Source organism: Cladophialophora psammophila (assembly GCF_000585535.1).
Source record: "Cladophialophora psammophila CBS 110553 chromosome Unknown aczJe-supercont1.6, whole genome shotgun sequence".
NCBI classification, from domain to species: domain Eukaryota; kingdom Fungi; phylum Ascomycota; class Eurotiomycetes; order Chaetothyriales; family Herpotrichiellaceae; genus Cladophialophora; species Cladophialophora psammophila.
Genome location: NW_006912927.1, coordinates 1,333,299 through 1,355,012, shown reverse-complemented (window position 1 = coordinate 1,355,012; position 21,714 = coordinate 1,333,299). Strand labels below are relative to the sequence as shown.

The 21,714-nt window shown below is 51.5% G+C and overlaps 8 protein-coding genes across 8 annotated transcripts; 3 read left to right on the top strand and 5 right to left on the bottom strand.

Annotated features, from left to right (window-relative positions):
* Positions 1-2,578: 2,578 nt before the first annotated feature.
* A1O5_04832 (phosphatidylserine synthase) lies at positions 2,579-4,389 on the bottom strand (the record flags this gene model as incomplete). The annotated part of the gene is made up of 3 exons (XM_007745436.1): positions 2,579-3,671; positions 3,722-4,071; positions 4,123-4,389. 3 exons carry the CDS (start codon positions 4,387-4,389, stop codon positions 2,579-2,581), a joined length of 1,710 nt encoding a protein of 569 aa, XP_007743626.1.
* A 621-nt stretch (positions 4,390-5,010) lies between these two features.
* A1O5_04831 (uncharacterized protein) lies at positions 5,011-6,666 on the bottom strand (the record flags this gene model as incomplete). The annotated part of the gene is made up of 1 exon (XM_007745435.1): positions 5,011-6,666. One exon carries the CDS (start codon positions 6,664-6,666, stop codon positions 5,011-5,013), a length of 1,656 nt encoding a protein of 551 aa, XP_007743625.1.
* Positions 6,667-7,290: 624 nt separating this feature from the next.
* On the bottom strand, positions 7,291-8,174 carry A1O5_04830 (uncharacterized protein; the record flags this gene model as incomplete). Its single annotated transcript, XM_007745434.1, has 5 exons — positions 7,291-7,400; positions 7,454-7,687; positions 7,747-7,864; positions 7,952-7,984; positions 8,064-8,174. 5 exons carry the CDS (start codon positions 8,172-8,174, stop codon positions 7,291-7,293), a joined length of 606 nt encoding a protein of 201 aa, XP_007743624.1.
* Positions 8,175-9,095: 921 nt separating this feature from the next.
* Positions 9,096-11,822, top strand: A1O5_04829 (uncharacterized protein; the record flags this gene model as incomplete). Its single annotated transcript, XM_007745433.1, has 1 exon — positions 9,096-11,822. The coding sequence occupies one exon, from the start codon at positions 9,096-9,098 to the stop codon at positions 11,820-11,822; it is 2,727 nt and encodes a 908-aa protein (XP_007743623.1).
* Positions 11,823-13,708: 1,886 nt separating this feature from the next.
* On the top strand, positions 13,709-15,244 carry A1O5_04828 (uncharacterized protein; the record flags this gene model as incomplete). Its single annotated transcript, XM_007745432.1, has 3 exons — positions 13,709-14,007; positions 14,064-14,142; positions 14,195-15,244. 3 exons carry the CDS (start codon positions 13,709-13,711, stop codon positions 15,242-15,244), a joined length of 1,428 nt encoding a protein of 475 aa, XP_007743622.1.
* Positions 15,245-15,413: 169 nt separating this feature from the next.
* A1O5_04827 (uncharacterized protein) lies at positions 15,414-16,403 on the bottom strand (the record flags this gene model as incomplete). Its single annotated transcript, XM_007745431.1, has 1 exon — positions 15,414-16,403. One exon carries the CDS (start codon positions 16,401-16,403, stop codon positions 15,414-15,416), a length of 990 nt encoding a protein of 329 aa, XP_007743621.1.
* A 2,068-nt stretch (positions 16,404-18,471) lies between these two features.
* On the bottom strand, positions 18,472-18,792 carry A1O5_04826 (uncharacterized protein; the record flags this gene model as incomplete). Its single annotated transcript, XM_007745430.1, has 1 exon — positions 18,472-18,792. One exon carries the CDS (start codon positions 18,790-18,792, stop codon positions 18,472-18,474), a length of 321 nt encoding a protein of 106 aa, XP_007743620.1.
* Positions 18,793-20,549: 1,757 nt separating this feature from the next.
* A1O5_04825 (uncharacterized protein) lies at positions 20,550-21,613 on the top strand (the record flags this gene model as incomplete). The annotated part of the gene is made up of 4 exons (XM_007745429.1): positions 20,550-20,622; positions 20,697-20,802; positions 20,856-20,949; positions 21,065-21,613. 4 exons carry the CDS (start codon positions 20,550-20,552, stop codon positions 21,611-21,613), a joined length of 822 nt encoding a protein of 273 aa, XP_007743619.1.
* Positions 21,614-21,714: the final 101 nt, after the last annotated feature.

The window sequence follows — 21,714 nt, the reverse complement described above, 5'->3', positions numbered from 1 at the left end:
AATGCCGTGGCTGTTGCCAATGGTGTTGTGGTAGTCGTGGCCCTGCAACTCGAGCCAACCGCCAAAACCTTGAAGCTTCCATTATTGGTCTGTCGAACTATTGATCGCTCTGCATTGGCCAGCGTCGGGCCGAAGCAAAACTCGCAGTTCTGGAGACTGGAAGCCCCTACCCCGACAGCATCGCTCCACCAGGCGTCGATCTCGACTCGAAGCCTTTGGCTGCCATGTTCACGTTGAAATCAGATCCACAGAGTAAAGCGTCTGCTCTAACAGCCATCATTACTGCCGTGGCACCCCAAGAAGCATTCGGGCACACAAGACGGAGTACTTCAGACGGAGTCAAGATTGACACGTTTTGGAGGAGGCGCCTCCATTTTGCTGGAACGAGCAGCATCTCGAATTCTCCGGCTCTTTGACGCCCACCATGCCCCAGTTTGTGACAGGCCCGGACGTTTGAACCCTCTCGCCTGGTACGTACTTGTTGGCTGAAATAGAGTCCTCCAAAACAAAGGTTTGGCTCTATGAGGAACATACATCATGATTGCTATGTAAGTGCAGCTCAAAGTTGGACAGCACCAACAACAAGTTCGCAGTTTTTGCAACGCTCTTTTGGCAACCACAACGATTCCACGTCGTCAATGCTCCCACACCTTCCGCCTAGCCTTCGTATGCGTGCCACCGCACTGCATTACCATCGCTATGTGCAAGAGTCCCAACCTAGAAGCACTTCCACTCAGATCTTTTTCCGGTAGGTTTTCGAGATCTTCAAAACCCTTAGTCTAAAAGTCGGGGGATTTAGTCTGGTGAGGCTCTAAGCGAACCCACCCGGCGGCTGTTCCCACACACCATCCGCATTGTAGCGCATTCCTTTCCACGGATGGCGGTATATACACCGCCATGTCGCAATTTCTTCCATCTTCAAGATTCGCTGGTACTCTTCCTTGGTCACTGTCGAAAATTTGAAAGGGTTGCGTTGGTGCTGCAGGCTGCATGAACGATATCAAGGTGGCTGGAAGACGCAGATCTCGATTGGGTTTGCCCGCGGGTTGCTACGCCAATTGAAGGATCGCTCGCACTGACCGCAATCGCACATTCAAAAATTCAACGAAAAATTTTTTTTAATTCTTTTCGACAACGTCAGCACATGCCGCGACGCGACGAGAGTGTGTTGATCTTTTGCTTGTTTGGTCCATGATGTTTCCACTGCTCCGTCTTCGAGTTCACATGTGCCCCAAGACGGATTTCTCAGAGGACGGACTTTCGAGTCGGTGAAATGCATTTTTTCCAGTGAGAGATACCAGGAGTGACACTCATTTCCATTCATGGGATACGAGACCATGTGGCTTTTGTGCTCCCTGCTTGATCCTATCTTCATGTTGCATAGGAGGAATTCCGGAAGCCCTCTGCTGTCCACGGATGTGGTCAATGAGAAGAGTTGGGTGCGAGCTGATCAATGTAAGGAAAACAATTTGACTGCATTTCACTTTCTTTCACTTTGTCTGTTCAGTCGTCCTCTCTATCTGTGGTCTGGCTATTGGAACAACCTCACCTTTTTCAAATGCTCACTGTTCCTCAAGATGGAGCAAGAACAGTTCACATCCCGATATTCTCAGACATTCTTACAGGACCGGCTGCGATCCCAGTCTTCTCCCATGGAAACAGCCAATGAAGAGCCCACTGCCGTGCCGAGCGAGAAAACGACCGCAACGTGAGTGAGTCGCGGAGCGTTCGATAACCGTCGGGACGAATTCTCCCAGGAACCCTCCCCCCCAAAAACAAGAAACCCGTGTCTAAATCAGTTCATCTTCTCTTCAAGAGTCGCCCTGAGACTGTCTCTGGAATACCTGTTGGCTATTGTGTTGACAATTGCTCGACGTCCAATGGGACAAGCATGATGAAAGCGCGGAGAACATACGCTGTTATGCTATCTGCCTTTCGGATAACGATGCGAACCTCGATGGACTTGCGATGGAGTCATTGACAGAAAGCATTGTCGTCCTTGTTAATATTTACAACTTTTCCGAGCAAGGCCGATCGTTTCCGCCACCATTTTCTACCAGTCCCCACGGTATGATTACACGTGATTAAATGCTATACGTACCCTTTACCCGGGATCTCGCATCCCATCTATCTACCACTGTTGAATTTCTTTCTATACAAATGCCCATCCATCCCAATGACCGCCTTTTCTGTACAGGAGGGAAAATACTGTACAGGGCCGGAGAAAACCCTATTCTTTCCGGCCAAAGCATACCTCGATCTAGGGTCATGGAAGAGTAGAATGCCGTCCACGAGCGAGAGGAGAAGTCGACAGGAAAGTGTGGTTGGCTTTATACAGTACAAAGTGTTGAAGTGAAGACGGTTGTGGTGATCGTCTTGTTGTCTTCATGTCCTCAAGAAAGAGAGGTGGAGGTCGCTGGTCTTGGTATGGCGTAGCCGACAACATGGAATGGCTATGCTTATGCCTGAATTGTCGGTGATAAAGAGATGTGTCTCCGAGAGGTCCACAGCGCTGTACAGTTGATCGCAACGATTCCCAAGAGTCTTTCTGACAAGCTCTCCTCCGAATAACTGGCGTTCACAGCGCCCCTCCCAAGGCCTCAACAAGCCAAAGGGCTAGCCGTACTTTCAGACCTACCCTTCGATCAATCCTCGCGAGGTCATCCTGCGTCGCAACCGTTGCATCCTTCTGCAAATTCTCCGTCTCTTCTTTCAGCCTTGTCTTGAGTCCTTCGTCGCTTGTGATGATCATTGCTCCAATCTCTAGGTCGAGACTGTAACTTCTTTTCGTGTAGTTGCTGCTCCCCACTACCGTGATGCTCGGACCGGGTTCTTGGACGGCTTGCCCTTCGGCATCTAACTGAGGTGGAAGAGTCACCCACAGGCCCTTGGCGTGGTATGTCATTCCGCCGGGCTCACCGACTGTGCCTTTTCTCCACTCCTTCAGTTGAATCACGTCTTCTTTCCCAGCGTTGTACACGGTACGTAGGAAACGTCGGGATAGGAGGGTATACGCTGCTGGCAGCATACCGCTCACGCCACGGCTGCCGTAAAATCCATTGGCCCACGGCGATGCCGTAATCACGGTGCACGCCTTTTCGAAAGCTTTTGTGCCTGGTGTTAGTACCGGCGCGCCTTCGGGGGCGGCTGCTATGAGGAGTTTGCAGATGTCTGGGTCGATATTGAAGTATCCCGCAGTGAATATCCACGTTGATTTGTGCAGTCGTTCGTCTTTGGCGAGGGTTGTCAGCAATTTAGTAATTGCAGGCTTCTCAGTCGAAGTGTATTGTGCAAACTCATAGTCGAGTACGGCCATATTCTTTGGCGCACCCAGGAGGACGTCGAATTGGGCCAGCGGATAGACGAAGGTCTTTTGGTGCGTGAATTCGACTGGAAACATCTTTTGTCTAGCTTTCTTATGGATTAATGGTTCCAAGATTTCTTTAGCGTACGCCTTGAATCTTTTCGTGTGCCATAACGGGTCTGGGTATCCTCGCTCATGAGGGCTAAGTAACTCGAAGCCGCCGAGACGCTCCTCGGAGGGGATGAGTTGGTAAGACAGGTCGCAGACTGCTTCGTGAACGGCCCCGTAGAAATCAGTGAGCTCTTTAGAAGAGAAAATGTGGTAACGGTCAAGACGGTTGGTGAAGTAGTCATTGGACAAATTGGCGCTGGCAGGGTTAGACCGTTGTCTGGAAACCGTAGTGAAGAGCAGTCATACCCCGAGAGCATTACCTCGTCATCAAAGCCATAGAGCTTCATGTGTTGCAAGCCCCATCCTTCGTTTATCCGTTTGGGCATGTACTTTTTCTTCCATCCGTTCAAATTTGGGGTGTGGAACATGGAGATTCTGACCCGATCGCCGAATTGGACGATTAACGAGGCGACGAGGGTGGCACATGACGGATCAGGATCCTCACGAGTGCCTCGGAGCGCATCGGTGAGGATTGACACCTCGAGGTTCGGGTTCTTCTCCAGTGCTTCCCTGAGAGTCTCGATGAGCTCATGCTCGGTTTTGCCAATGTATAATGTAGACAGGTATATCCGTCTTTTTGCTCCTTTTATTTTGGCCTGCAGCACACCTTAGCTGGCCGCTTTCCCACAGGCGCATTGTGTGTCTACCTTCAGGGTATCGTAGAAAGCGACTGGAGAATCGAGGATTTGAATGTTGTCCGGATCTATCTCGAATCTGGGTGCCACATGATCGAGCTGTGTAGCAACCCCGGCAAGAGGGTGCGTCGTCGGAGCAGCGCCATTGCTGAATGCCGATGATGAAGACGAGGAAAAGCGTCTGGAGACGAATTTGGTTGCAGGGGCGCGATGAACGCAAGCTCTTCTCGTGCGAGCGCAGCTTCGAAGGACCTGCAATCCAACGTTCCGGGAGAACATGTCCGACCGAAGGAGATAAGAGCACACAACTGGTCACCTTTCGCACATCTGATCCCTCTCCATCCGGCCCATCCCAAAGAAACAAAGAATTACCTTGACTAGTCAGGCTGGTTTCTCAACACGCCGAGACGCATATGCTCCATATATCTTGACAAAATTTCTAACGATGTCATAGCTTGGCGAATCACGTGACTCATGACCACACCGCGCCGCTTTTATAACCATCGAGTCATCTCGCCATTCACCTTCCCTTGCACGTGCGCACTCGCTCCTTGATCAGCTAGACGCATTTAGCTTACAGGATGTTAATTAAAGCGTAGTTGTTGCCTATTTAGGATGAACACTAGCCATTCTGGGATGAATGTGCGGGGGTGCATCTTCCAAATCTGATCACAGAGACATGTCAACCTCCACAAGTTTATGAATATGCTTGCGGAAGTGCCCTTCGTCACAGGCACGAAGATGGGAATCTTAATTTATCCTTCTGATTTCACAAAGTAAAGCTGAAAATACGATGTTGTCAAACACAGGTTGGACTCGTGTTTGACTCCTCTCAAAGCAGAATACATGGGAAGGAATAAAGACACCATAACTACCTGACGATTTTAGCAACAGGTCTTCCTACCAAGAGCAACTAGACATCACGATATTGTTGGCATTGTAGGTATCGTCGTGCTCAGCATACATGTGCAAAATCTTTAGCCGAAGTTCTTGGTTTTCGGGAAGTCCAAATAATAGCACAAACGCTCGAGCGTCTGTTACCTCAACTTCCCCCAACTCACCAACAGGCGCAAGGTCATGTAAAGCTGGGATATCACCCCGCGGTCGTACTTTGACGCTGGGTAAACCTTCTTCCGGATATTTGTCGTAGAACATTACCCGTGGTAATTCTTTGTAGCCATCATATCGTCTGTCCTGAATACAAATACGCCCAATAACGCTGTAGTGTCCGAGGGACTTTCTGACAACAAGCCAAGAATTTCTGGTGATTCTGAGAACGTCGATGTTAGCGTCCAGTTTCAACAAACAGTGTAATCTGTTCCACGCCGCCATATCGTCTATTGCGTCAAGAAGCGGGTGACTTTGGTGGGATAGGAGATCCTCGTTACGCTCCGGGACATCTAACTCTTCTCGGAAAACTATCTGTGGCAGGAAAAGTCTCCTTCGCGGCCGTTCATTGTCAGTCTGTGGTAGCTCTTTGTTGGAAGTGCAATCTTCCAAGTCTAGCAACTCAACCAAGATTCGGCTGACGAGCCCAAACTGACGGAGCCGCTCTTTTGTGTTTCCAGGGACGAGATTCTCTTCCAATATTTCGAGGACACAGAAGCTGAGTGTGTTCAGCATCAACTCTAATGCGGAGCACCCATAGTCCACCGGGAACTCGGGCGCAATCTGAGAGAGTCCGACCAAGGCAAAAACCCGATCATGCAAGAGTTCACATTCTCGTCGACGAAAGAAGGTCAGTGCAAAGGTCAGACTTTGGCGTGGCAGAAATTTCGAAAGATTTAAGAACGCGTAGCCAGGGAGGTTGGGATGAGGGTTCCGACGATTGAAGAACTCGCGATCAGGGAGTTCATTGCAAGGAGCCGATCCTTGAGCAGTAACGAGATCCTCCAGCATCTTCCAAGACATGTCGTGGGATCCTGAGAGAAGTCGTTTGTCCCGGGCAAGCACTGCTTCTTGAACCGTCCAAGCACGTTCAAAGTACTTGTCGGACATGAGATTTGCTATAGCTTCTCGTGCCTTGCTCCCATTTGGAGGAAGGTTATAATGCAAAAAGCTCCTGAGCCACGGCATATGTTCACCTTCCTTTGGGCCAAGCCAGATCAGGACCAATCGAGCCGATTGATAAACGCTTCTCATGAGGCCTACTTGATGGTTGCGTTCCTGTTCATTTTCTTGATCGATGCAAATAGCATCTATCCATAAGAAGCTCTCCTCCTGCAGCCACTCCTTCCGCCGTAGTCTGACGAAGTGCTTCAAGAACTCAAGCAAGTTTCTTGCGACGGGGAATGGCTTTCCATTCAGAAGTATGTGGCCAGATGGTTCGGGGTCTCCCCATACATATGACAGCGCCACATAAGGCGATGGACTTACACCATCCAAGGTGACATGCTGTATGGAGCATGAGATCAATTCTTTTTGATTGGAACAGGACGATCTGTCTCTCTGGGGCGAATTTGCATATGCATGGTCTTGACGACTCGGTTCGTGGACTTTCAGTACTCGGATTTGACGAGTTTTCAGGTTCAGGCGCCTATGTTCAAACCGCTGCATGATTTCGAAAAGAATTCAAATTTTCGTCTTGAATGAACTGCAGCCTTCAAGGTAAGGGCAGGACACCATGTAAGGCAGATGTAGGGCTCGATCTAGCATTGAGGAAGGTGAGCTAACCGGAAGATTAAATAATGGGCAAGCAACGTGAAGGGGGCGCAGCAAGTTGAAGAGTTGAAGGGTTAGTGCCTTGGTGCTGCAAAGGCGCCTCCTACCGCCCAACGGCCATCTGTTAATATAATGGTTAGGTGAGAGTTACTATTGCATTCCCAGCACCAATAGCCGGACTAGAATTTTGGAGAACGAAGCAGAGAGACTCTTCACAAAAGTCCCCCGGGCACTTTGGCCCTTGGTGTCCTTGCTACTGTATGGACAAATGATGGCACGGTACCTAACGCAGCCTATCGCATGTTTTGTACATCATTTGCAAGACTCTAGCCATTCTCTTAGACGTGCTCTTTCCAATGTTTTACAGTGCCCGGCATACCCTTGTCGTGGCTATCCTTCTTCTTGCAACCTCATCAGTTCACCCTTCGGCAAGACGGATACCGCATCTCCGAACACATGCCTTTCCGGTGCCAGAAACCGTCCATTGCTGTGCAGGTTTCGTTGGCTTATCTTCACTCTTCATCCTATGATGATGCATCCACACGCCGATGGGTCCTGGCAACCACAGCTATCAGAGTCCAGGTCGGGTAAAGGGCCGGCATCCTTCACCGCAACAGCCATCCATGGATCTTGACAAAATAGGTCAGTGATAGCAGGTTGGAGGATATTGAGATAAGCTTACAGTCATAATCCTCGCTCATCTTCATACACAGGATGTCCCATGTGCGCTCTGCAATGCTATCGATTCCGATAAGCATGTCCGTACTGGCGGTACAGTCACGCAGTATCATGGCCTCGCAACCATGTAGCGCACAAGCATCCGCGGGCTCCTTGAAGATTCGGATGTTGTCAGGCCGTGGTGAGAGGGAACCCCACAGAAAGCCCGAGCCAGGGGTGCCTGAGATGTTGACATTGACTTGTAGGGTTTCAGAACCATCTTTCTTTGCGGAGTTGGTGAGAGGTCTGATGACTTACCCTTGACGGAAGTCCAGTGCACAGAAGGGCAGGGCCCGTTGTCGACTCCATACAGCCTTGCTCCAGCAGAACGAACCAGCTCTTTACAAGCATCATCGTCTTCAACCATCCAGTTCGTCTAGTGAAGGTAAGCCGGCGCTCTTGGATATTATGGAGGGCAAATAGGAGGTTGATGACGTGAGGATGGGATCGAGGATCTTCATACACTCTGGAAGCTCTCGCCCGCTACCATATGGTACTAGACGTCCGGCGTCAGTCAGCTTGAGGAGAGAAAATATCATCCCACAAAACACTCACGATCGTGCGTAAGTAACTACCTTCACTGTAGTCGATGAATGCAACTGGCTCGGCAGCCAGCAACACACGGTCCCAATAGTGGCATCACGAAACCACGCAGAGGGATTGTTGCGGAGCAAGGAAAGGGCCATCCTGGCTCTGGAAAGCATATCTGCCATCTTTCGGGAGTCTCGAAACATTGAAGGAGATTGATGAGAATGAAAGGCAGGCGTTGAGAATGACCAGACGAGAGACTGAGTTTGGAGGAAGTGGTGCTGTTGTGCAAAATGAAGAGCTTGGGGTTGTGGAGAGGATGTGCTAGGGAGAGATCAGTGAGACGTCGGTGAGAGACTTCGCTCTCTTTATTGCATGCAGCCTCCCATAACACTCTGTCGCTTGACCGTACGCGAACGATTTCAACCGTCTCTTGTTAGGTCGCTCAGATGCCCAGACTCGTTCGAGAATAGCGCTTTGGCGGTTATCAGTGTCCCAAGAATTAATATGCGCGCACGGAATATCTAGGTTTCCGTATCATGTACGGAGCAGTCTGCACGGAACTGGACTCAATATGGCCGGGACTTCATTGCGTCGATGATTGGTTTCCTTGTGCGAGGGTGCACAGCGCGTTATCGGAGAATTAGATCGAAAACCAGAAGTGATACCTCACGAACAAGCAATAATTCGTACCTTGAGCCGCTGGAATATGATGCGAGCATTTGCCCACTGAAGGTGCTTGGTGTTCAACAGGAAAGAGATCGAGAGACTTCGAGATGTTGAGACAGATCGATTGGGAAATAGTGTCATGCTGTTTTAACAGAATCTCGATTTGGCCCCATAAATACTGCCAGGAGCCAGAAGCTCATAGAGCGGCATGACGGCTTGGCCCAAGGGTGCCGTTCCCTTGGCGGATTCGCGTGGCCACCAGACCGACTTCCATTTCCAACTGGGATATGGAGTAGTTGTCAGAGCGGTGTGCCCATGGCCGGTGATGAGATGAAAAGTTATGAGCCGACACGAATGATCCATTCGGCGTCAGGGTCTCCATTTACGATCTTCCATGGACAACGCTGACAATGCAATTTACGGAGCTGGTCTTACTTCTCCTCGTCACCCTCGTTGCGGGTACATCGAGTTCATTCACGACAACAATCACGCCTTCCACTTGTCCTTTCCGCACGGTTAACTACATTACCCATAGTCTCCCTCAGCAATGCCTTGCATCTTCTCGGAAGACCAACGTTACGTCCGCAACGATCGAACCCACTGGCTCTCTCAGCGAGAATACCGTATCTTCTACCTCTTCTGCAACTGACAGTTCTCATCCGACTTCCTCCCCATTGGCCCTGTCTACTATTCGTTCACAATCCAAGAACAATTCCTCGGTTCAAATTGCGCACACCTCGCAGGAGCAGCCAACTCCGGGCCCTTCCCAGACCGAGTTGCATGGTACTCCGTCAGGTACAGGCCATGATGTGTTGGAGGAAGATTCTCCGCTCGAAGACGGAAAATTCCTATCTTTTGAGGACTGGAAGCGAGAGAATCTCAAAAAGTCGGGTCAGTCTGAACATATTGGCAAGGGACCTGGAATCGAAGGTCGAGAGGCGAGGAAACGACCCGCGCCTCTGCGGGATTCCCTCGACTCCTTGGGGGACGATGCTGAAATAGATTTGGACTTCTCTGGCTTTGTTTCTGACACTCTCGACCCTCCCAAGCAGGGTCAACCCAGGGCGCATCAGGGGATCCGCGACAGCTCGGTCGAGATGGAACCGGGGCGTGGTCCGAGAGCCGGCGCGAGGAGCAAAGACGCCGGCACAACCTGCAAAGAACGATTCAACTATGCCTCTTTTGATTGCGCTGCCAATGTTCTGAAGACCAATCCGGAAGCGAGAAGCGCCTCGGCCGTGTTGGGTAATAACAAGGACTCTTACATGCTCAACGAGTGCTCGGCTCAGAACAAATTCTTGATCCTGGAACTGTGCGACGATATTTCAATCGACACTATTGTGCTGGCAAACTTCGAGTTCTTCAGCTCAACTTTCCACACTTTTCGAGTAGGCGTATCTGACAAGTACCCAGTGAAAACCGACAAGTGGAAGACACTAGGGACTTTTGAAGCTCGAAACACCCGTGAGGTCCAAGCATTCTTGGTTGAGAATCCAGTCATTTGGGCACGCTATCTGCGCATCGAATTTCTCACTCACTATGGCAATGAGTTCTACTGCCCCGTCAGCCTCGTCAGGGTTCATGGAACTACAATGCTGGAGGAGTACAAGCACGATCTTGAATCAGTCCAAATGGAAGATGATGGTAAAGTGGAGCACGAAGGCACTGAAAATGCAGAAGATAGACCTGTGCCGGAAGCAGTGGCCGAGCGGCTTTTGACAGAGGCCGATGTCCTCGAAAACTCTATCAAGACTGCTGATCCAGCAACTACATCAGATCCATCCCAGATGGAAGATTCTCTCAATACCACTCAAAACCTCCTTGAAGTTAATAAAGGCGCAATCTCCACCTCGCCAGCGCTTTCGTCGAGAGTCTTCAATGATTTGGCGGATCAAAACCATCCGCTCGACATGTGCAAGCCCAAAAAAGGCAATGCAAGCACAACTTCCGATGCTCTTGATCGGCAGCATGCCACTCAGTCCCCTAATTCGGAGGCTATAAACTTTGCCATGGATGTCCAGGTTCCAAGGTCCATGGGAACGGGCAATGTCACAATAACATCCATGGACGGGTCAGTCACGACGTCTAAATCCAATTCCATGGTTGATTCAGCAGCTGCCAACGCTTCGTCTGTTCCCCCTACCAGCAACAGTTCGAGACCATCCGTGTCCTCGACGCAGGCTGCTCACCCCGCCCCAACAATGCAAGAGTCGTTTTTCAAGTCGGTTCAGAAGCGCCTGCAAACACTTGAATCCAACTCATCCCTGTCTCTTCAATACATAGAAGATCAATCTCGCGCACTTCGAGATGCATTCCACAAAGTGGAGCAGAGACAGCTGGCCAAAACAACGTCTTTCCTCGAACATCTCAACACAACAGTCCTCAATGAGCTCAGAGAGTTCCGCCAACAGTACGACCAGCTGTGGCAGTCGACGGTCATCGAGCTTGAGATGCAGCGCGAACGCTATCAACAGGAAAATATCGCCATCAATGCCCGGCTCGGCGTACTTGCCGACGAGGTCATCTTTCAGAAGCGAATGTCTTTCCTGCAGTTGATTCTCATCTTGGTATGCCTCGGGTTGGTGTTGTTCTCCAAGGGGAATTTGAACAGCTACCTTGAGCTGCCTCTGGTGCAGAGTGTCTTGTCCAGATCTCCGAGTACTCGATTTATTAATGTCTCCAGCCCCGACACGCCTTCACAGAACTCTCCAGTGTCAAGATCTAACTCAGCGGGAGGAGTGCGGAGGCGTCTGGGGATTTTAAAGGGCCATCGGCGCTTCCCTTCGGAGGACTCGGTTGAGAACGCGTTGAGTCCCGCCGATTTGTACTCACCGCCGACGCCAGTCAGCTTCGGGGATCCTTCATCGGACGGCGACGACAAAGAGGACGGTAACCGACTTGGGGATCCCCAATTCGACCCCAGTCTGATTGAACGACCTAGTACGAGCCCACCAGTGCTCGCCGGGACAGCAGCGCCTACTGAATCGGAAGCTCATGTGGAGGTCACGGACAATTCCATTGACACGGTGCTTCTTGGACCCCCATCAGATGGCATACAAACAACGCCTCCTATTGTACTGGTCGAGGATGCTACGCCTCCTCCGAAACATCTGAAGTGGCAGCTGCCAGAGAGCTAGAGGCATTTTTGAGCTCCCATGGCGCAGGAAATAGGATCTGGTGAAATCCTTTCACTCTGAATTGAGCCCGACTCGATGGTTGGATGGATGTCTCGGGGGCAAATGAGTGCCTTGTCAATGCCATTTGCTGAGACAATCAGTCCAATCCACTTCGTCTGCCATTAACAACCCGGATCCTGAATCTGCACAAACACCCCCAACCATATTTCTGCGCCGTCCTTCATACGCCGTCTGCTTGACCGTTTCTCGATACCCAACCATCTTTCTTCCGAGACCACTCATTCTATCTGCAGAAATACCATCAGGACGGCAAGATATCTGCCGGATTCTTGAGTAAGCAAGATATTTTCCGTCTGGATTGCTGTCAACCTACCCAAGAGTGCACGTGAGAACAAGCTCAAGGCGACATTTTATACAATTGTGCAGGGACAAAGCGAAGAACATGCTGATGACGCATATGCAGCAAAGTCTTTCGACCATGTGGTGTAGGAAAAAGGGCACAAACAGGGGCCCGACGACGAAAAGGGCCCAGAAGACGAAGATGGTGCACAAGTATGCATTTCCCTGGCGCAAGGTGGATTGAGAATGGTTGTTGGGCTGAGTCGAGATGTGTGTCGGTTGCTGGGACCGGTCAACATCTTGGTCGGCGAGGAGTATTCACTCCTCATACTGTAGTTAATACTCACATACGGAAATCGACCTGTATGTGGACGTCCTCTTGTGCGTCCGATTGGCGCATAACTGGCGCACGGCCATTCCGGGTTGTGAATATTCCCTCTGAATGCTTCTTCATCCATTTGCGGCTTATGACTGCTTAGGATACAAAATGATTCTACCTTGGATCAGAGTGACTGCGCAGCTCAGTAGAGAAGTCCGCATCGGTACAAGCACAAAAGCAAAGGTTCTGGGGGTCAACATAATAAGAAGCCTGTCAGTATGTAATCCCGAGGTGCTTGAATCTATCCAGTTGGCTAGAAGTTTTCACCAAGTCTCCGAAACAACATCCCAAAATTGTTGCCGTCAGACAATACCACCTCAATACCACCTTGACACCTCCTTCACACCTAGAGATCTTTGAAGTCAATTTCCACCACATTGCTCTTGGATAATGATGGACCATGTTGACGTCGCTGAGTAGGCCATAAGCTTGAGATCATGTCTGGAGAGTAAAATTGCCTGGCCGTCGCTTTATTTAAAGTGTGAGAGAGGGATCACCTGCGTCCATTGTGGTTATTCTTTCGACATGCTTCCAATTTTTAAATGTCTATTTTAGACTGGTCGGGCAACCAGAATTACCCGGAATGGATGACAGGCGGCGACCATTCCTCGAACAGTAAGTAGATATCAGGCCAATGACAACCTGCAACACACGAGGCTCTGAAGAGGAGCCCAGGGGGAATGCCTGTAGACAGCGACTGCGATAGAGACTTCGCTTGACGTGACCGTTAGAGTCTCCTCGGTACCACCGCCGAAATTAGGTGACGTCGGTTTTCATGCCACATGGTCTTGCAAAATCATGTCTATTCTCGCCGCTCTCTCGATTCTAGACCTCACTGCCGCCTCTCTGTATAGCATTCCTTAGTGTTGATATCTCAGGGTCCCCTTCGGAAAAAAGATTCTTCCGCCACCGCGAACATTCCCATCTCGCCGAGTCAAGACCATCCTTTTCGTCGCAACCCCTACACCTAGATTATCGATTTTCTCCTCCTCTTTCCCTACAACATGCGAGCGACGTCGATGAGGATGTGTTGCAATTCGTTCACAGCTTGCTGGCTGTTGTAGCGCGGATCGTATTGTGCCATCTTCAGGTTCCGACGGCGGATGGAAGAGGGATGTGTGTCTCCAGGTAGGTCGGTTCTGAACCCGCGATCTCTGTGTTGAAATAGATGTTACCTTCGTTCCTTCGCCATTTCCACCACGCCACGCTTCCGTCGGACGAACTTGCGCGGGCTCAGTCTCTTGTTGTCTCTTCATGGATCGTTGGGGTCTCCTTCGGTGTACCAACGGGCATCCCTATTTGCTCACGCCTCGGACGGAAAGAATGTCTCGTCTTCAGTGCCGCGGTGTACGTTCTTGGAACGGTATTGCAGGTCGTCAATGCTGGATCAGCACTTTGGCTGTTTGAAGTCGGGAGGTTCCTGAATGGCTACGGAGTTGGCGCTGGCACTTTGGTTTCGCCTATCTAGTACGTTTCGCTTTGTGTTTTGGTTTTCTGAAACGCCTTTCTGACGGTTTTTTCAGTATTTCCGAGATCTCAATTCCCTCCGATAGAGGCATGCTCATGTCCGGCTATCAAGTTGTGATCCACGGCTGCGCTCTCGTCGGCTTCTGGGGAGCATACGATGCGAAGACTGCGATCGCTGGCACTTCAGATCGACAATGGCCGTTGTCTCCCAGTTGCCGTTCAGCTGCTCCCTGGAATTATCCTGCTTCTTGGCACTCTCTCTATCAAACAAACCCCGCACTACCTCGCTGCTACGGACAACATCGATCAAGTGGAGGATTCTCTGTCCTGGATCCGAGGACTGCCCATCACCGATAAGGGCGTAAAGCTCGAGGCCAAAGAGATTTCTATGACGGTGCTCTCTGGCGTACGTCGGCAAGCCATCCACAAAAAGCATTTCCTCCGTGAGGCACTCAGCCATCCAATCCGCAAGCGCCTGACCGTCGGAGTCGGCCTGATTGTCGCACAGAACATGTCGGGAATGAACGCGCTGAATTATTATGTGGCAATCATATTTCTGACGGCAGGCTTCAAAAGCGTGTCGGCGCGCCCGTTTCTGACGGGAACATTTGGCTTCGCCAAGCTCGTTGCCGCGCTCCTGTTCATGTTCGTCTGTGTGCGTATCTACGGGAACCGCTTTTGGCTCCTCTGGGGGACCAGCATATGTGCTATATCAATGTTCGTGCTGGGATATTGTACGGCAACAATGCCAGAGTCGTCAGCGGATGGAACCGTCCCGTCTATGGTCCGCGCCACGGTTTGCGTCATGAGCGTCTACGTGTACGCAATCGCATTCGGGGTTTCGAGCGGGCCGATTGCCTGGAACGTCTGCAGTGAGATCTTCCCTTCTTACATCAACGCACAATGCTGCGCGGTCACGACGTGCACACGGTGGTTGTTCCAGATCATCGTGGTGGCCATCACGCCCATCCTGCTCGCCTCCATTGGGCCGATGACCTTTGTCTTCTACGGCCTCTGCAACATCCTGGGAATGAGATTCTACTACTTCTGCGTGCCTGAGACAACGGGTATCGCGCTGGGGAAGGAGATGAGTCGTGTTTTTAGCCAGCAGGACCTCAAGAACGGCGAAGACGGTGAAACTGTGGAGGAGGTGGAGCACGTTGCCGATGATGAGACGCCTTTACTTGCTGCGGAGACGAAGAGGAGGAGAAGAAGTTCAAGTGGAATTGTAGGGTGAAAATGTTCTCACAATTCTCTTTAGCGTGGTTAATTCAATATCTTGAGTCTTCAACTTTGTAGCGACTGCGGTCTTTTTCCTCCCCTCCTCTCCAGAACAAGCACTGACACGTCTCAAAAGGAAAGTGTTGCAACCTTCGAGAGACAAAGCTTCCTCTTGCGCTGGACATTCAAAGCTTGGAAATAAACTTGACTCTGTTCGCCACGGCGGTCTTGGCCGTCGATATCTTGGGCGCAAACGACTCAAAGCTATGCGGCAGGCCGGGATAGACGTGCATCTCGATGGGGATATCGGCCTCGGCGTGGCGGGCCACGTACTTGATGTTCTCATCCCTGAAGATGTCCAGGTCCGGCACGTCGGCGTACAAGGGCGGCAGGCCGACGACGGACGCAACGCGGGCGGGTGCCGCGTAAGGCGAGACGTCGGCGTCGGGCTTGCCGGCGCTGTCGCGGCCCAGGTACGCGGCCCAGCCGGTGAGGTTGTCGTCGGGGGTCCAGGTGTGGAACGGCTTTGCGGCCTCGAAACGGCCCTGGTTCCGGTCGTCGAGCATCGCGTTGACGAGCACCTGTTGCGCCAGCGGAGGGTCGAGTCTCCTGTCGCGCGCCATGATGGCCACGCCCGCAGCGAGCCCGCCGCCGGCGGAGTCGCCCATGATGGCGATGCGTGCAGGGTCGATGCCCAGCTGCGATGCCGACGTCGAATGCACCCACTTGAGCGCGGCGTAGCAGTCCTCGACGGGCGTCGGGAAGGGGAACTCGGGCGGCGACCGGTACTCGACGGCGAAGAACGGGATGCCGCTCTGCGTCACGTAGCTCTGGATCTGCTTGCGGTACAGAGGCACGCTGAGGCAGAAGAAGCCCCCCCCGTGCGTGTACACGACGGCCGGCGACAGCGATGCTGGTGCTGGTGCTGCTGCAGCGCCTCCTTTCTTCGCGAAGCGGTGCACGTTTATCTCGACGCTGTCAAAGGACGCGACCTTGAAAATCGTCTCCTCTACGTCCTCGACCACAGGCCAGTTCCGCATCAGGCCCTCCCACATGTCGTCGATGCCGTTCCGACGCGAGGCGACGTCGTAGGGTGGGTGTTTCGGAGCCGCGGCCATGGCAGGCAGCATTGGCTCAATGGCCTTGTAGTATTCGGCATCATACTGGTATGGCATCTTCCCTTTTTTCCCCCCTCTTCTCTCCTTTTTGGTTTTGGCGAGCCCTCGACTTTTTAAATTTCTCTGGTCTTGATATACGGAAAACTTGCTGCCCTGGTGAGTTCTGTCCCCAAGTGTTTCGAGAAAAAGAATGATCCGCTGCTGCTGTCTGAGGTATCTCTCTATCTCTCTATATCGATCAAACGTGTATGTATGGATGTGTGTATGTTACTCCGCAAAAGGCAGACTAAGCCTGCTTGATTCGTCCGCTACTTCATCCCCAGATTTCTAACTCATTATTTGTAAGGCGCAGCTATGAACCTCAGCAGGGCCGGAATAGAAGGGAAAGATGACAGTGAGATGGACCTGAATACGCGTTTTTCCGCGGGAGAAGTTGGCCTCTGCTCTTCCCTATCGAGACAATTACAGCAGGATCTTGAGTCTTGCCTACGACGGTCAATGGGAATGGTGCCGCCTAGTGAACGATATCCTCGGATGTTGCAATTCGCGGACCGAGGAAACGAAGGGCACGCCCATCGCCTTGGATTGTGCCTCCTCGTTGGCCTCACTAGCCTTTCACGGTTCTGTATGGTATGTACTCGCATCCCTGTCTATCGTCGCCCTATCCTATCCTGTCGCTCTCTCATCCCCTCCGATCCTTCTCGCACTCCCATTTCCCCTCGGACGTCACTTGAAGCCCCCACATATGAACTTCTCCTCAGTTAATGCATTTTGTACCCGAGAATATTGGCCAAGATCTCTGGCATTAAATACTCAATAAATAACAAGGGATTTGCAAAGAAGTGTACGTCGTTTTGCATCCATTACCTCCCTTGCGCTCTGGCCAAGTTGGAATACTGCGGGTTGGGATTTGTTCCTGTGGGCACCGCTTTGCACCTCCTGAAATCCCGCAGCCTTGTCACTGTGTGGGGCCTTGAGGAGGGTGCAGTAACTAATTGCATGTACGAGGTATTTAGCCAAAGATACGAACATCTACTGACTTTACCAAGCCAGGTCCTTAATTATTCTCGTTCGCCTGTTGCCCTGCCCTTGGAATCACCATCTCAGACTATCCCATACGCGTTATCCGATCGAAACCCAGCAGGATGATGCCAAAGCACCAAAGTGCACAGCTGGCCACCCGCTGCACGATGCCATTAGTGAAAGTCTTGACGACTGGTTCTAGCCGAAACCTGCCTGGTTGGATCTCCATCGGCACTGGGCCCTCGAAGTCTCTGAGTGACTTGGAATGGCTCCATTGTCCGTGGTCTTGTCCTCCTTTTCTGGTGAGAAAGCACTCCGACCTGCCCTTGTGATGGGATGAGTGGCTTGAATCTCCTGGTTAGCATCTTTGTGTTCGCAGCATAGAAGGCGTGCCTACCCTTTCGTCGACCCGGAGGCCAGAATTCAGACCGATTAGGCTCTGGACGGCCAGCGGGGGAGAATGATGGGCAAACCACCCTGGGACCATTGCAAATCTTCCACCCACTTTGCATGGCGATATGGGCTTGTCGTCTTTGCGCGTTGCGTGCGGGAAAAAGAAATTCCATCCGGTCAGAAGGTCGGCTCAAGGACGAGGAAGACCGAGTAGAGATTCGCCTTGGGGTTAGCACGAGCTCAACAGAGAACTTGACAACTCCGGCGTGGCCGTCAATAAGGCCACAATCCAGTTCAGCGCACAATGAAGGGAAGGAATACAATACATTTTCTGCCGCGATTCGTAAATGTAATCAACACAGCTCGGTTGCTTTTGGGACAATTCGGGCTCACATCAAACCAAGTTCTTGAGCGACAAAACTCTAGAGTCTTTCAGCATAAAGCGACATCCATCTCCCTCATGTACTCCTCACCTTAGATCCCGCAAAGTGCTTGGTTACTAATAGCCATATATAACCGCCGCAACAGTTGATGTGCCTGACAAAGATACCACTTTCCTAGGCAATCCTTCAAGGGGACCTGTGGACAAGTGGGCGACCACCGATGACTCCAATGCACTTGCACGGCCTGAACGCTCCCTCTTTCACAACCAGCCCGAGTAAGCTTGACTCTTCTCCCAAGGAATTCACACCCTTAAACATGTAGATGATCAAAGCTCCGACCTCTTCCACTTCATTTTCTGCGCCTTCTCAATGACCTTGTATAGATCCGTATCTTTCAAATCCTGGCCCGTAATTTTCTGGTAATTCTCTGCGGCGACTGCGACAGCCTGTTCGTGTTTCCAGACAAGGACTCCAACCGCAAGCACCAGTAAAAGTAATAGGACGATAGTTGTCGGTGACAGTGGGTTCCGACGGCGAGGATGGAAGGGAACTTTCTCGCCGGTGTATGCGCCGTCAGGGGATTTGGGAAACCATTCCTCGGTCTTCGCACGCTTAACGTTTGGGTTGATGCGGTTCGCTTTGGACATTTCGCGCAGAATCTGCGAGAGGTCGTCGGTCGAGCGGCGTGCAAGGGAGAGCAAGAGAGAGCAAATATGGTATGCCAGGGATTAGACGGGCTGTCTCAAAGGATGGATCAGAGCAAGTTAGTCGGGACGGAGCCAACGAATCTGCGCAGACAAAGGACAAGATGGCACGCGAGGAGGAACCTGGCGTCTGTGATAGGAGGCTTCCCCAACACCGCAATGTCACAACATCGGAATGAGGTTGCCCCAAAGCTGAAGCATTCAGGCGGCCCAGGCACCGTGTCGTCGGGATCGATATGGTGCTGACTAAGAGTCTAATATTAACACCTACCGAGTCACCTACATCCCGAGCCAGCTTGGCTGAACCCGATAGATAAGCTGTCTCGGTGCTGTTCGAGCTTCGGGACGTAGCTAACGGCGGGCGAAGGAAGGGTGGTGCTGACGAGATGGGCTTGAGATCCCCCTATCATAGGTTCGTTTGACGGGAGCAAGGCCATCGGACAGGGTGTTGATTTGCCGGCAGGTTCCTGCAGCGAGTGGTGAGATGGATGTTGGGCGACTGAGCATGCCTGATTTGGCCTGGGGGTTGTGTGTGGCCCCTCGGCTTTAACAGCAGATACCCATCTACCAAGTAGTGGATGGATGCTTGATACTGATGTGATCTGAGTTGCACCAAGCAGCTGGCAGAATGGCTTGGTGGCAGCCTTTCCTTTTGCCCTGCAAGGCTGAAACCCAAGGACCAGTGACGTCAGTTTCGGGCTCTCCTCAGCCTCGTGGCTTTGAAGTACGAGCGAGCGAGGTACTCCTCTCGCGAATTCTTCCATGTCGGATGATCCTTCCAAGGCGCGCAAGAGGCCAGATTCAGGACTCTCTCTACGGGAGCCGACTGATCTTACGCCATGAATATCCTTAGCTCAAGCGGAAGCGAGAGTATATTTTCCACCTGCCCATTCTCCCCTAAGATCTCCAATCTGTTGCTTTCGGCGACCGAAGGAACGAGGCTGGGCGACAATATGGACCAATACAAAGACAACCCAAAGACACAATCATGATATTCTGGACCCTGACATCGTAACGGCCATGTCTCCGTTACCGTGTTAGATACTGATTGTTGCATTCATCCCAGTGTCTGCTATGCATCTCGATCGCCCAAGGTCAGTTTCTGTTGGTATACCGATAGCATCGACAGCTAGGCCGGCAAGGGCCAACTATGACGATGGCATCACTTTGATGGGCAGACTATATATGCCAATATCAGGTTCTTCTAGAGTTGTTCGATATGCTGCGCTCGGTAAGGTTAATCACGACGCAAGGATTCGGGCAGCCATGTCACAGCTCATCCACGACTCCTTCTCTGGCCGCTTACTGCGATACTTGTCGAACGGCAAGTTGCTGCCGCACGAGGAGACCAAAACCCTGCCCTTCTAGAACGATTTACTGATGGCTCATCTGCTCCGGTGGGAAAGTCGTCGGCTGAGGGACCTGCTTCGAATACGAGCACTCTGAATCCTAGCGATGTAGAACTGGCGGAGAAAGGACGAGACTCGAATATTGTTGGCTGGCACGGACCTGATGATCCCGAGGTGAGATTCCCATTCAATGGCCACAACCCAAGACACAATACGATCCGTTTATTATCTATATAGAACCCACTCAATTGGTCAATCCTCACCAGGTGCGCCATCACATTCGAACTGTGTCACTTGACTTTCGCGGTTTATGTGGGATCGTCTGTCTATACTGCTGGTATTGTGGGCGTCATGAAGGAATTTGGGTTTGGCCAGGTACCGGCAACACTCCCACTGACAGTCTTTGGACTGGGTTTTGGACTAGGTAATGCCATTTTTGATCCATCTTATACCCTAGGTCGGCAGTGCTTGTACACCTCATACTGACAGTGTGGCCAGGACCGATGACATTGGCGCCACTTAGCGAAGCTCCTGCGGTTGGAAGGACGCCAATTTATGTTTGGACACTGCTTGCTTTTGTCTTACTCCAGATTCCGGTCGCCTTGTCGGTCGATCTTCCCATGCTTATCGTTTTTCGGTTCATTACAGGTGTCCTAGGGTCTCCGCCCCTTGCTACTGGCGGCACCTCCATTGCGGAAAATTCACACCGCGAAAGAGAGGACTAGCTATCGGGGTCTGGGGTGTTGCAGCTGTATGTATTGTAACCTCTTATGGTGTCTGTAAACTGATATATTAACCTGCACCAGATATTTGGCCCTGTCTTTGGCCCGCTTCTTGGGGGCTTCGCGGCTCAGGCTAAAGGCTAGCGATGGGCCATATGGGAATTGATGTGGATCTCTGGACTTGCTCTCATCATGCTGTTCTTCTTCCTGCTAGAGATCAACGGAAGGAATATCCTGTATCGACAGGCGCATCGACTCCGACGTCTGACAGGCAACAGCTTACTCATGAGCGATGGAGAGATCGCCTACAAGCACGTCGCCGTCAGAAAGGTGGCGTATCTCACGGTCATCCGACCTTGGATCCTGACGTTTACTGAACCGCTCGTATTCCTCTTCCACACATGGGTCGCACTGATCTTCGGCCTCTTGTTCATCTGGTTCACGTCGTTCCCGTTGGTGTTCGAAGGAGTCTACGGGTTTAACCCGGGCCAAACCGGATTGTCATTCCTCGGTCTTCTTGTCGGAGCGCTTCTCTGCATTCCCTCATTCGTCTGGTACGATCGTGGAGTACAACGAAGGATGTTTGATGAAGGTGGCCACATTATGAAACCCGAGCAGCGCTTGGTTCCCGCAATGGTTACGGCCGCCACAATCCCCATTGCTATCTTCTCAGCACTATATCGTCGCTGTTGACCAGGAAAGATGGGAAATGGCGACTAGGAACTGGTTTGAGCTGTTGGTTATCCTGGGGCCGCGAACCGGGAAATTTGAGTCGGCTTCTTGCTTCTTGCTTC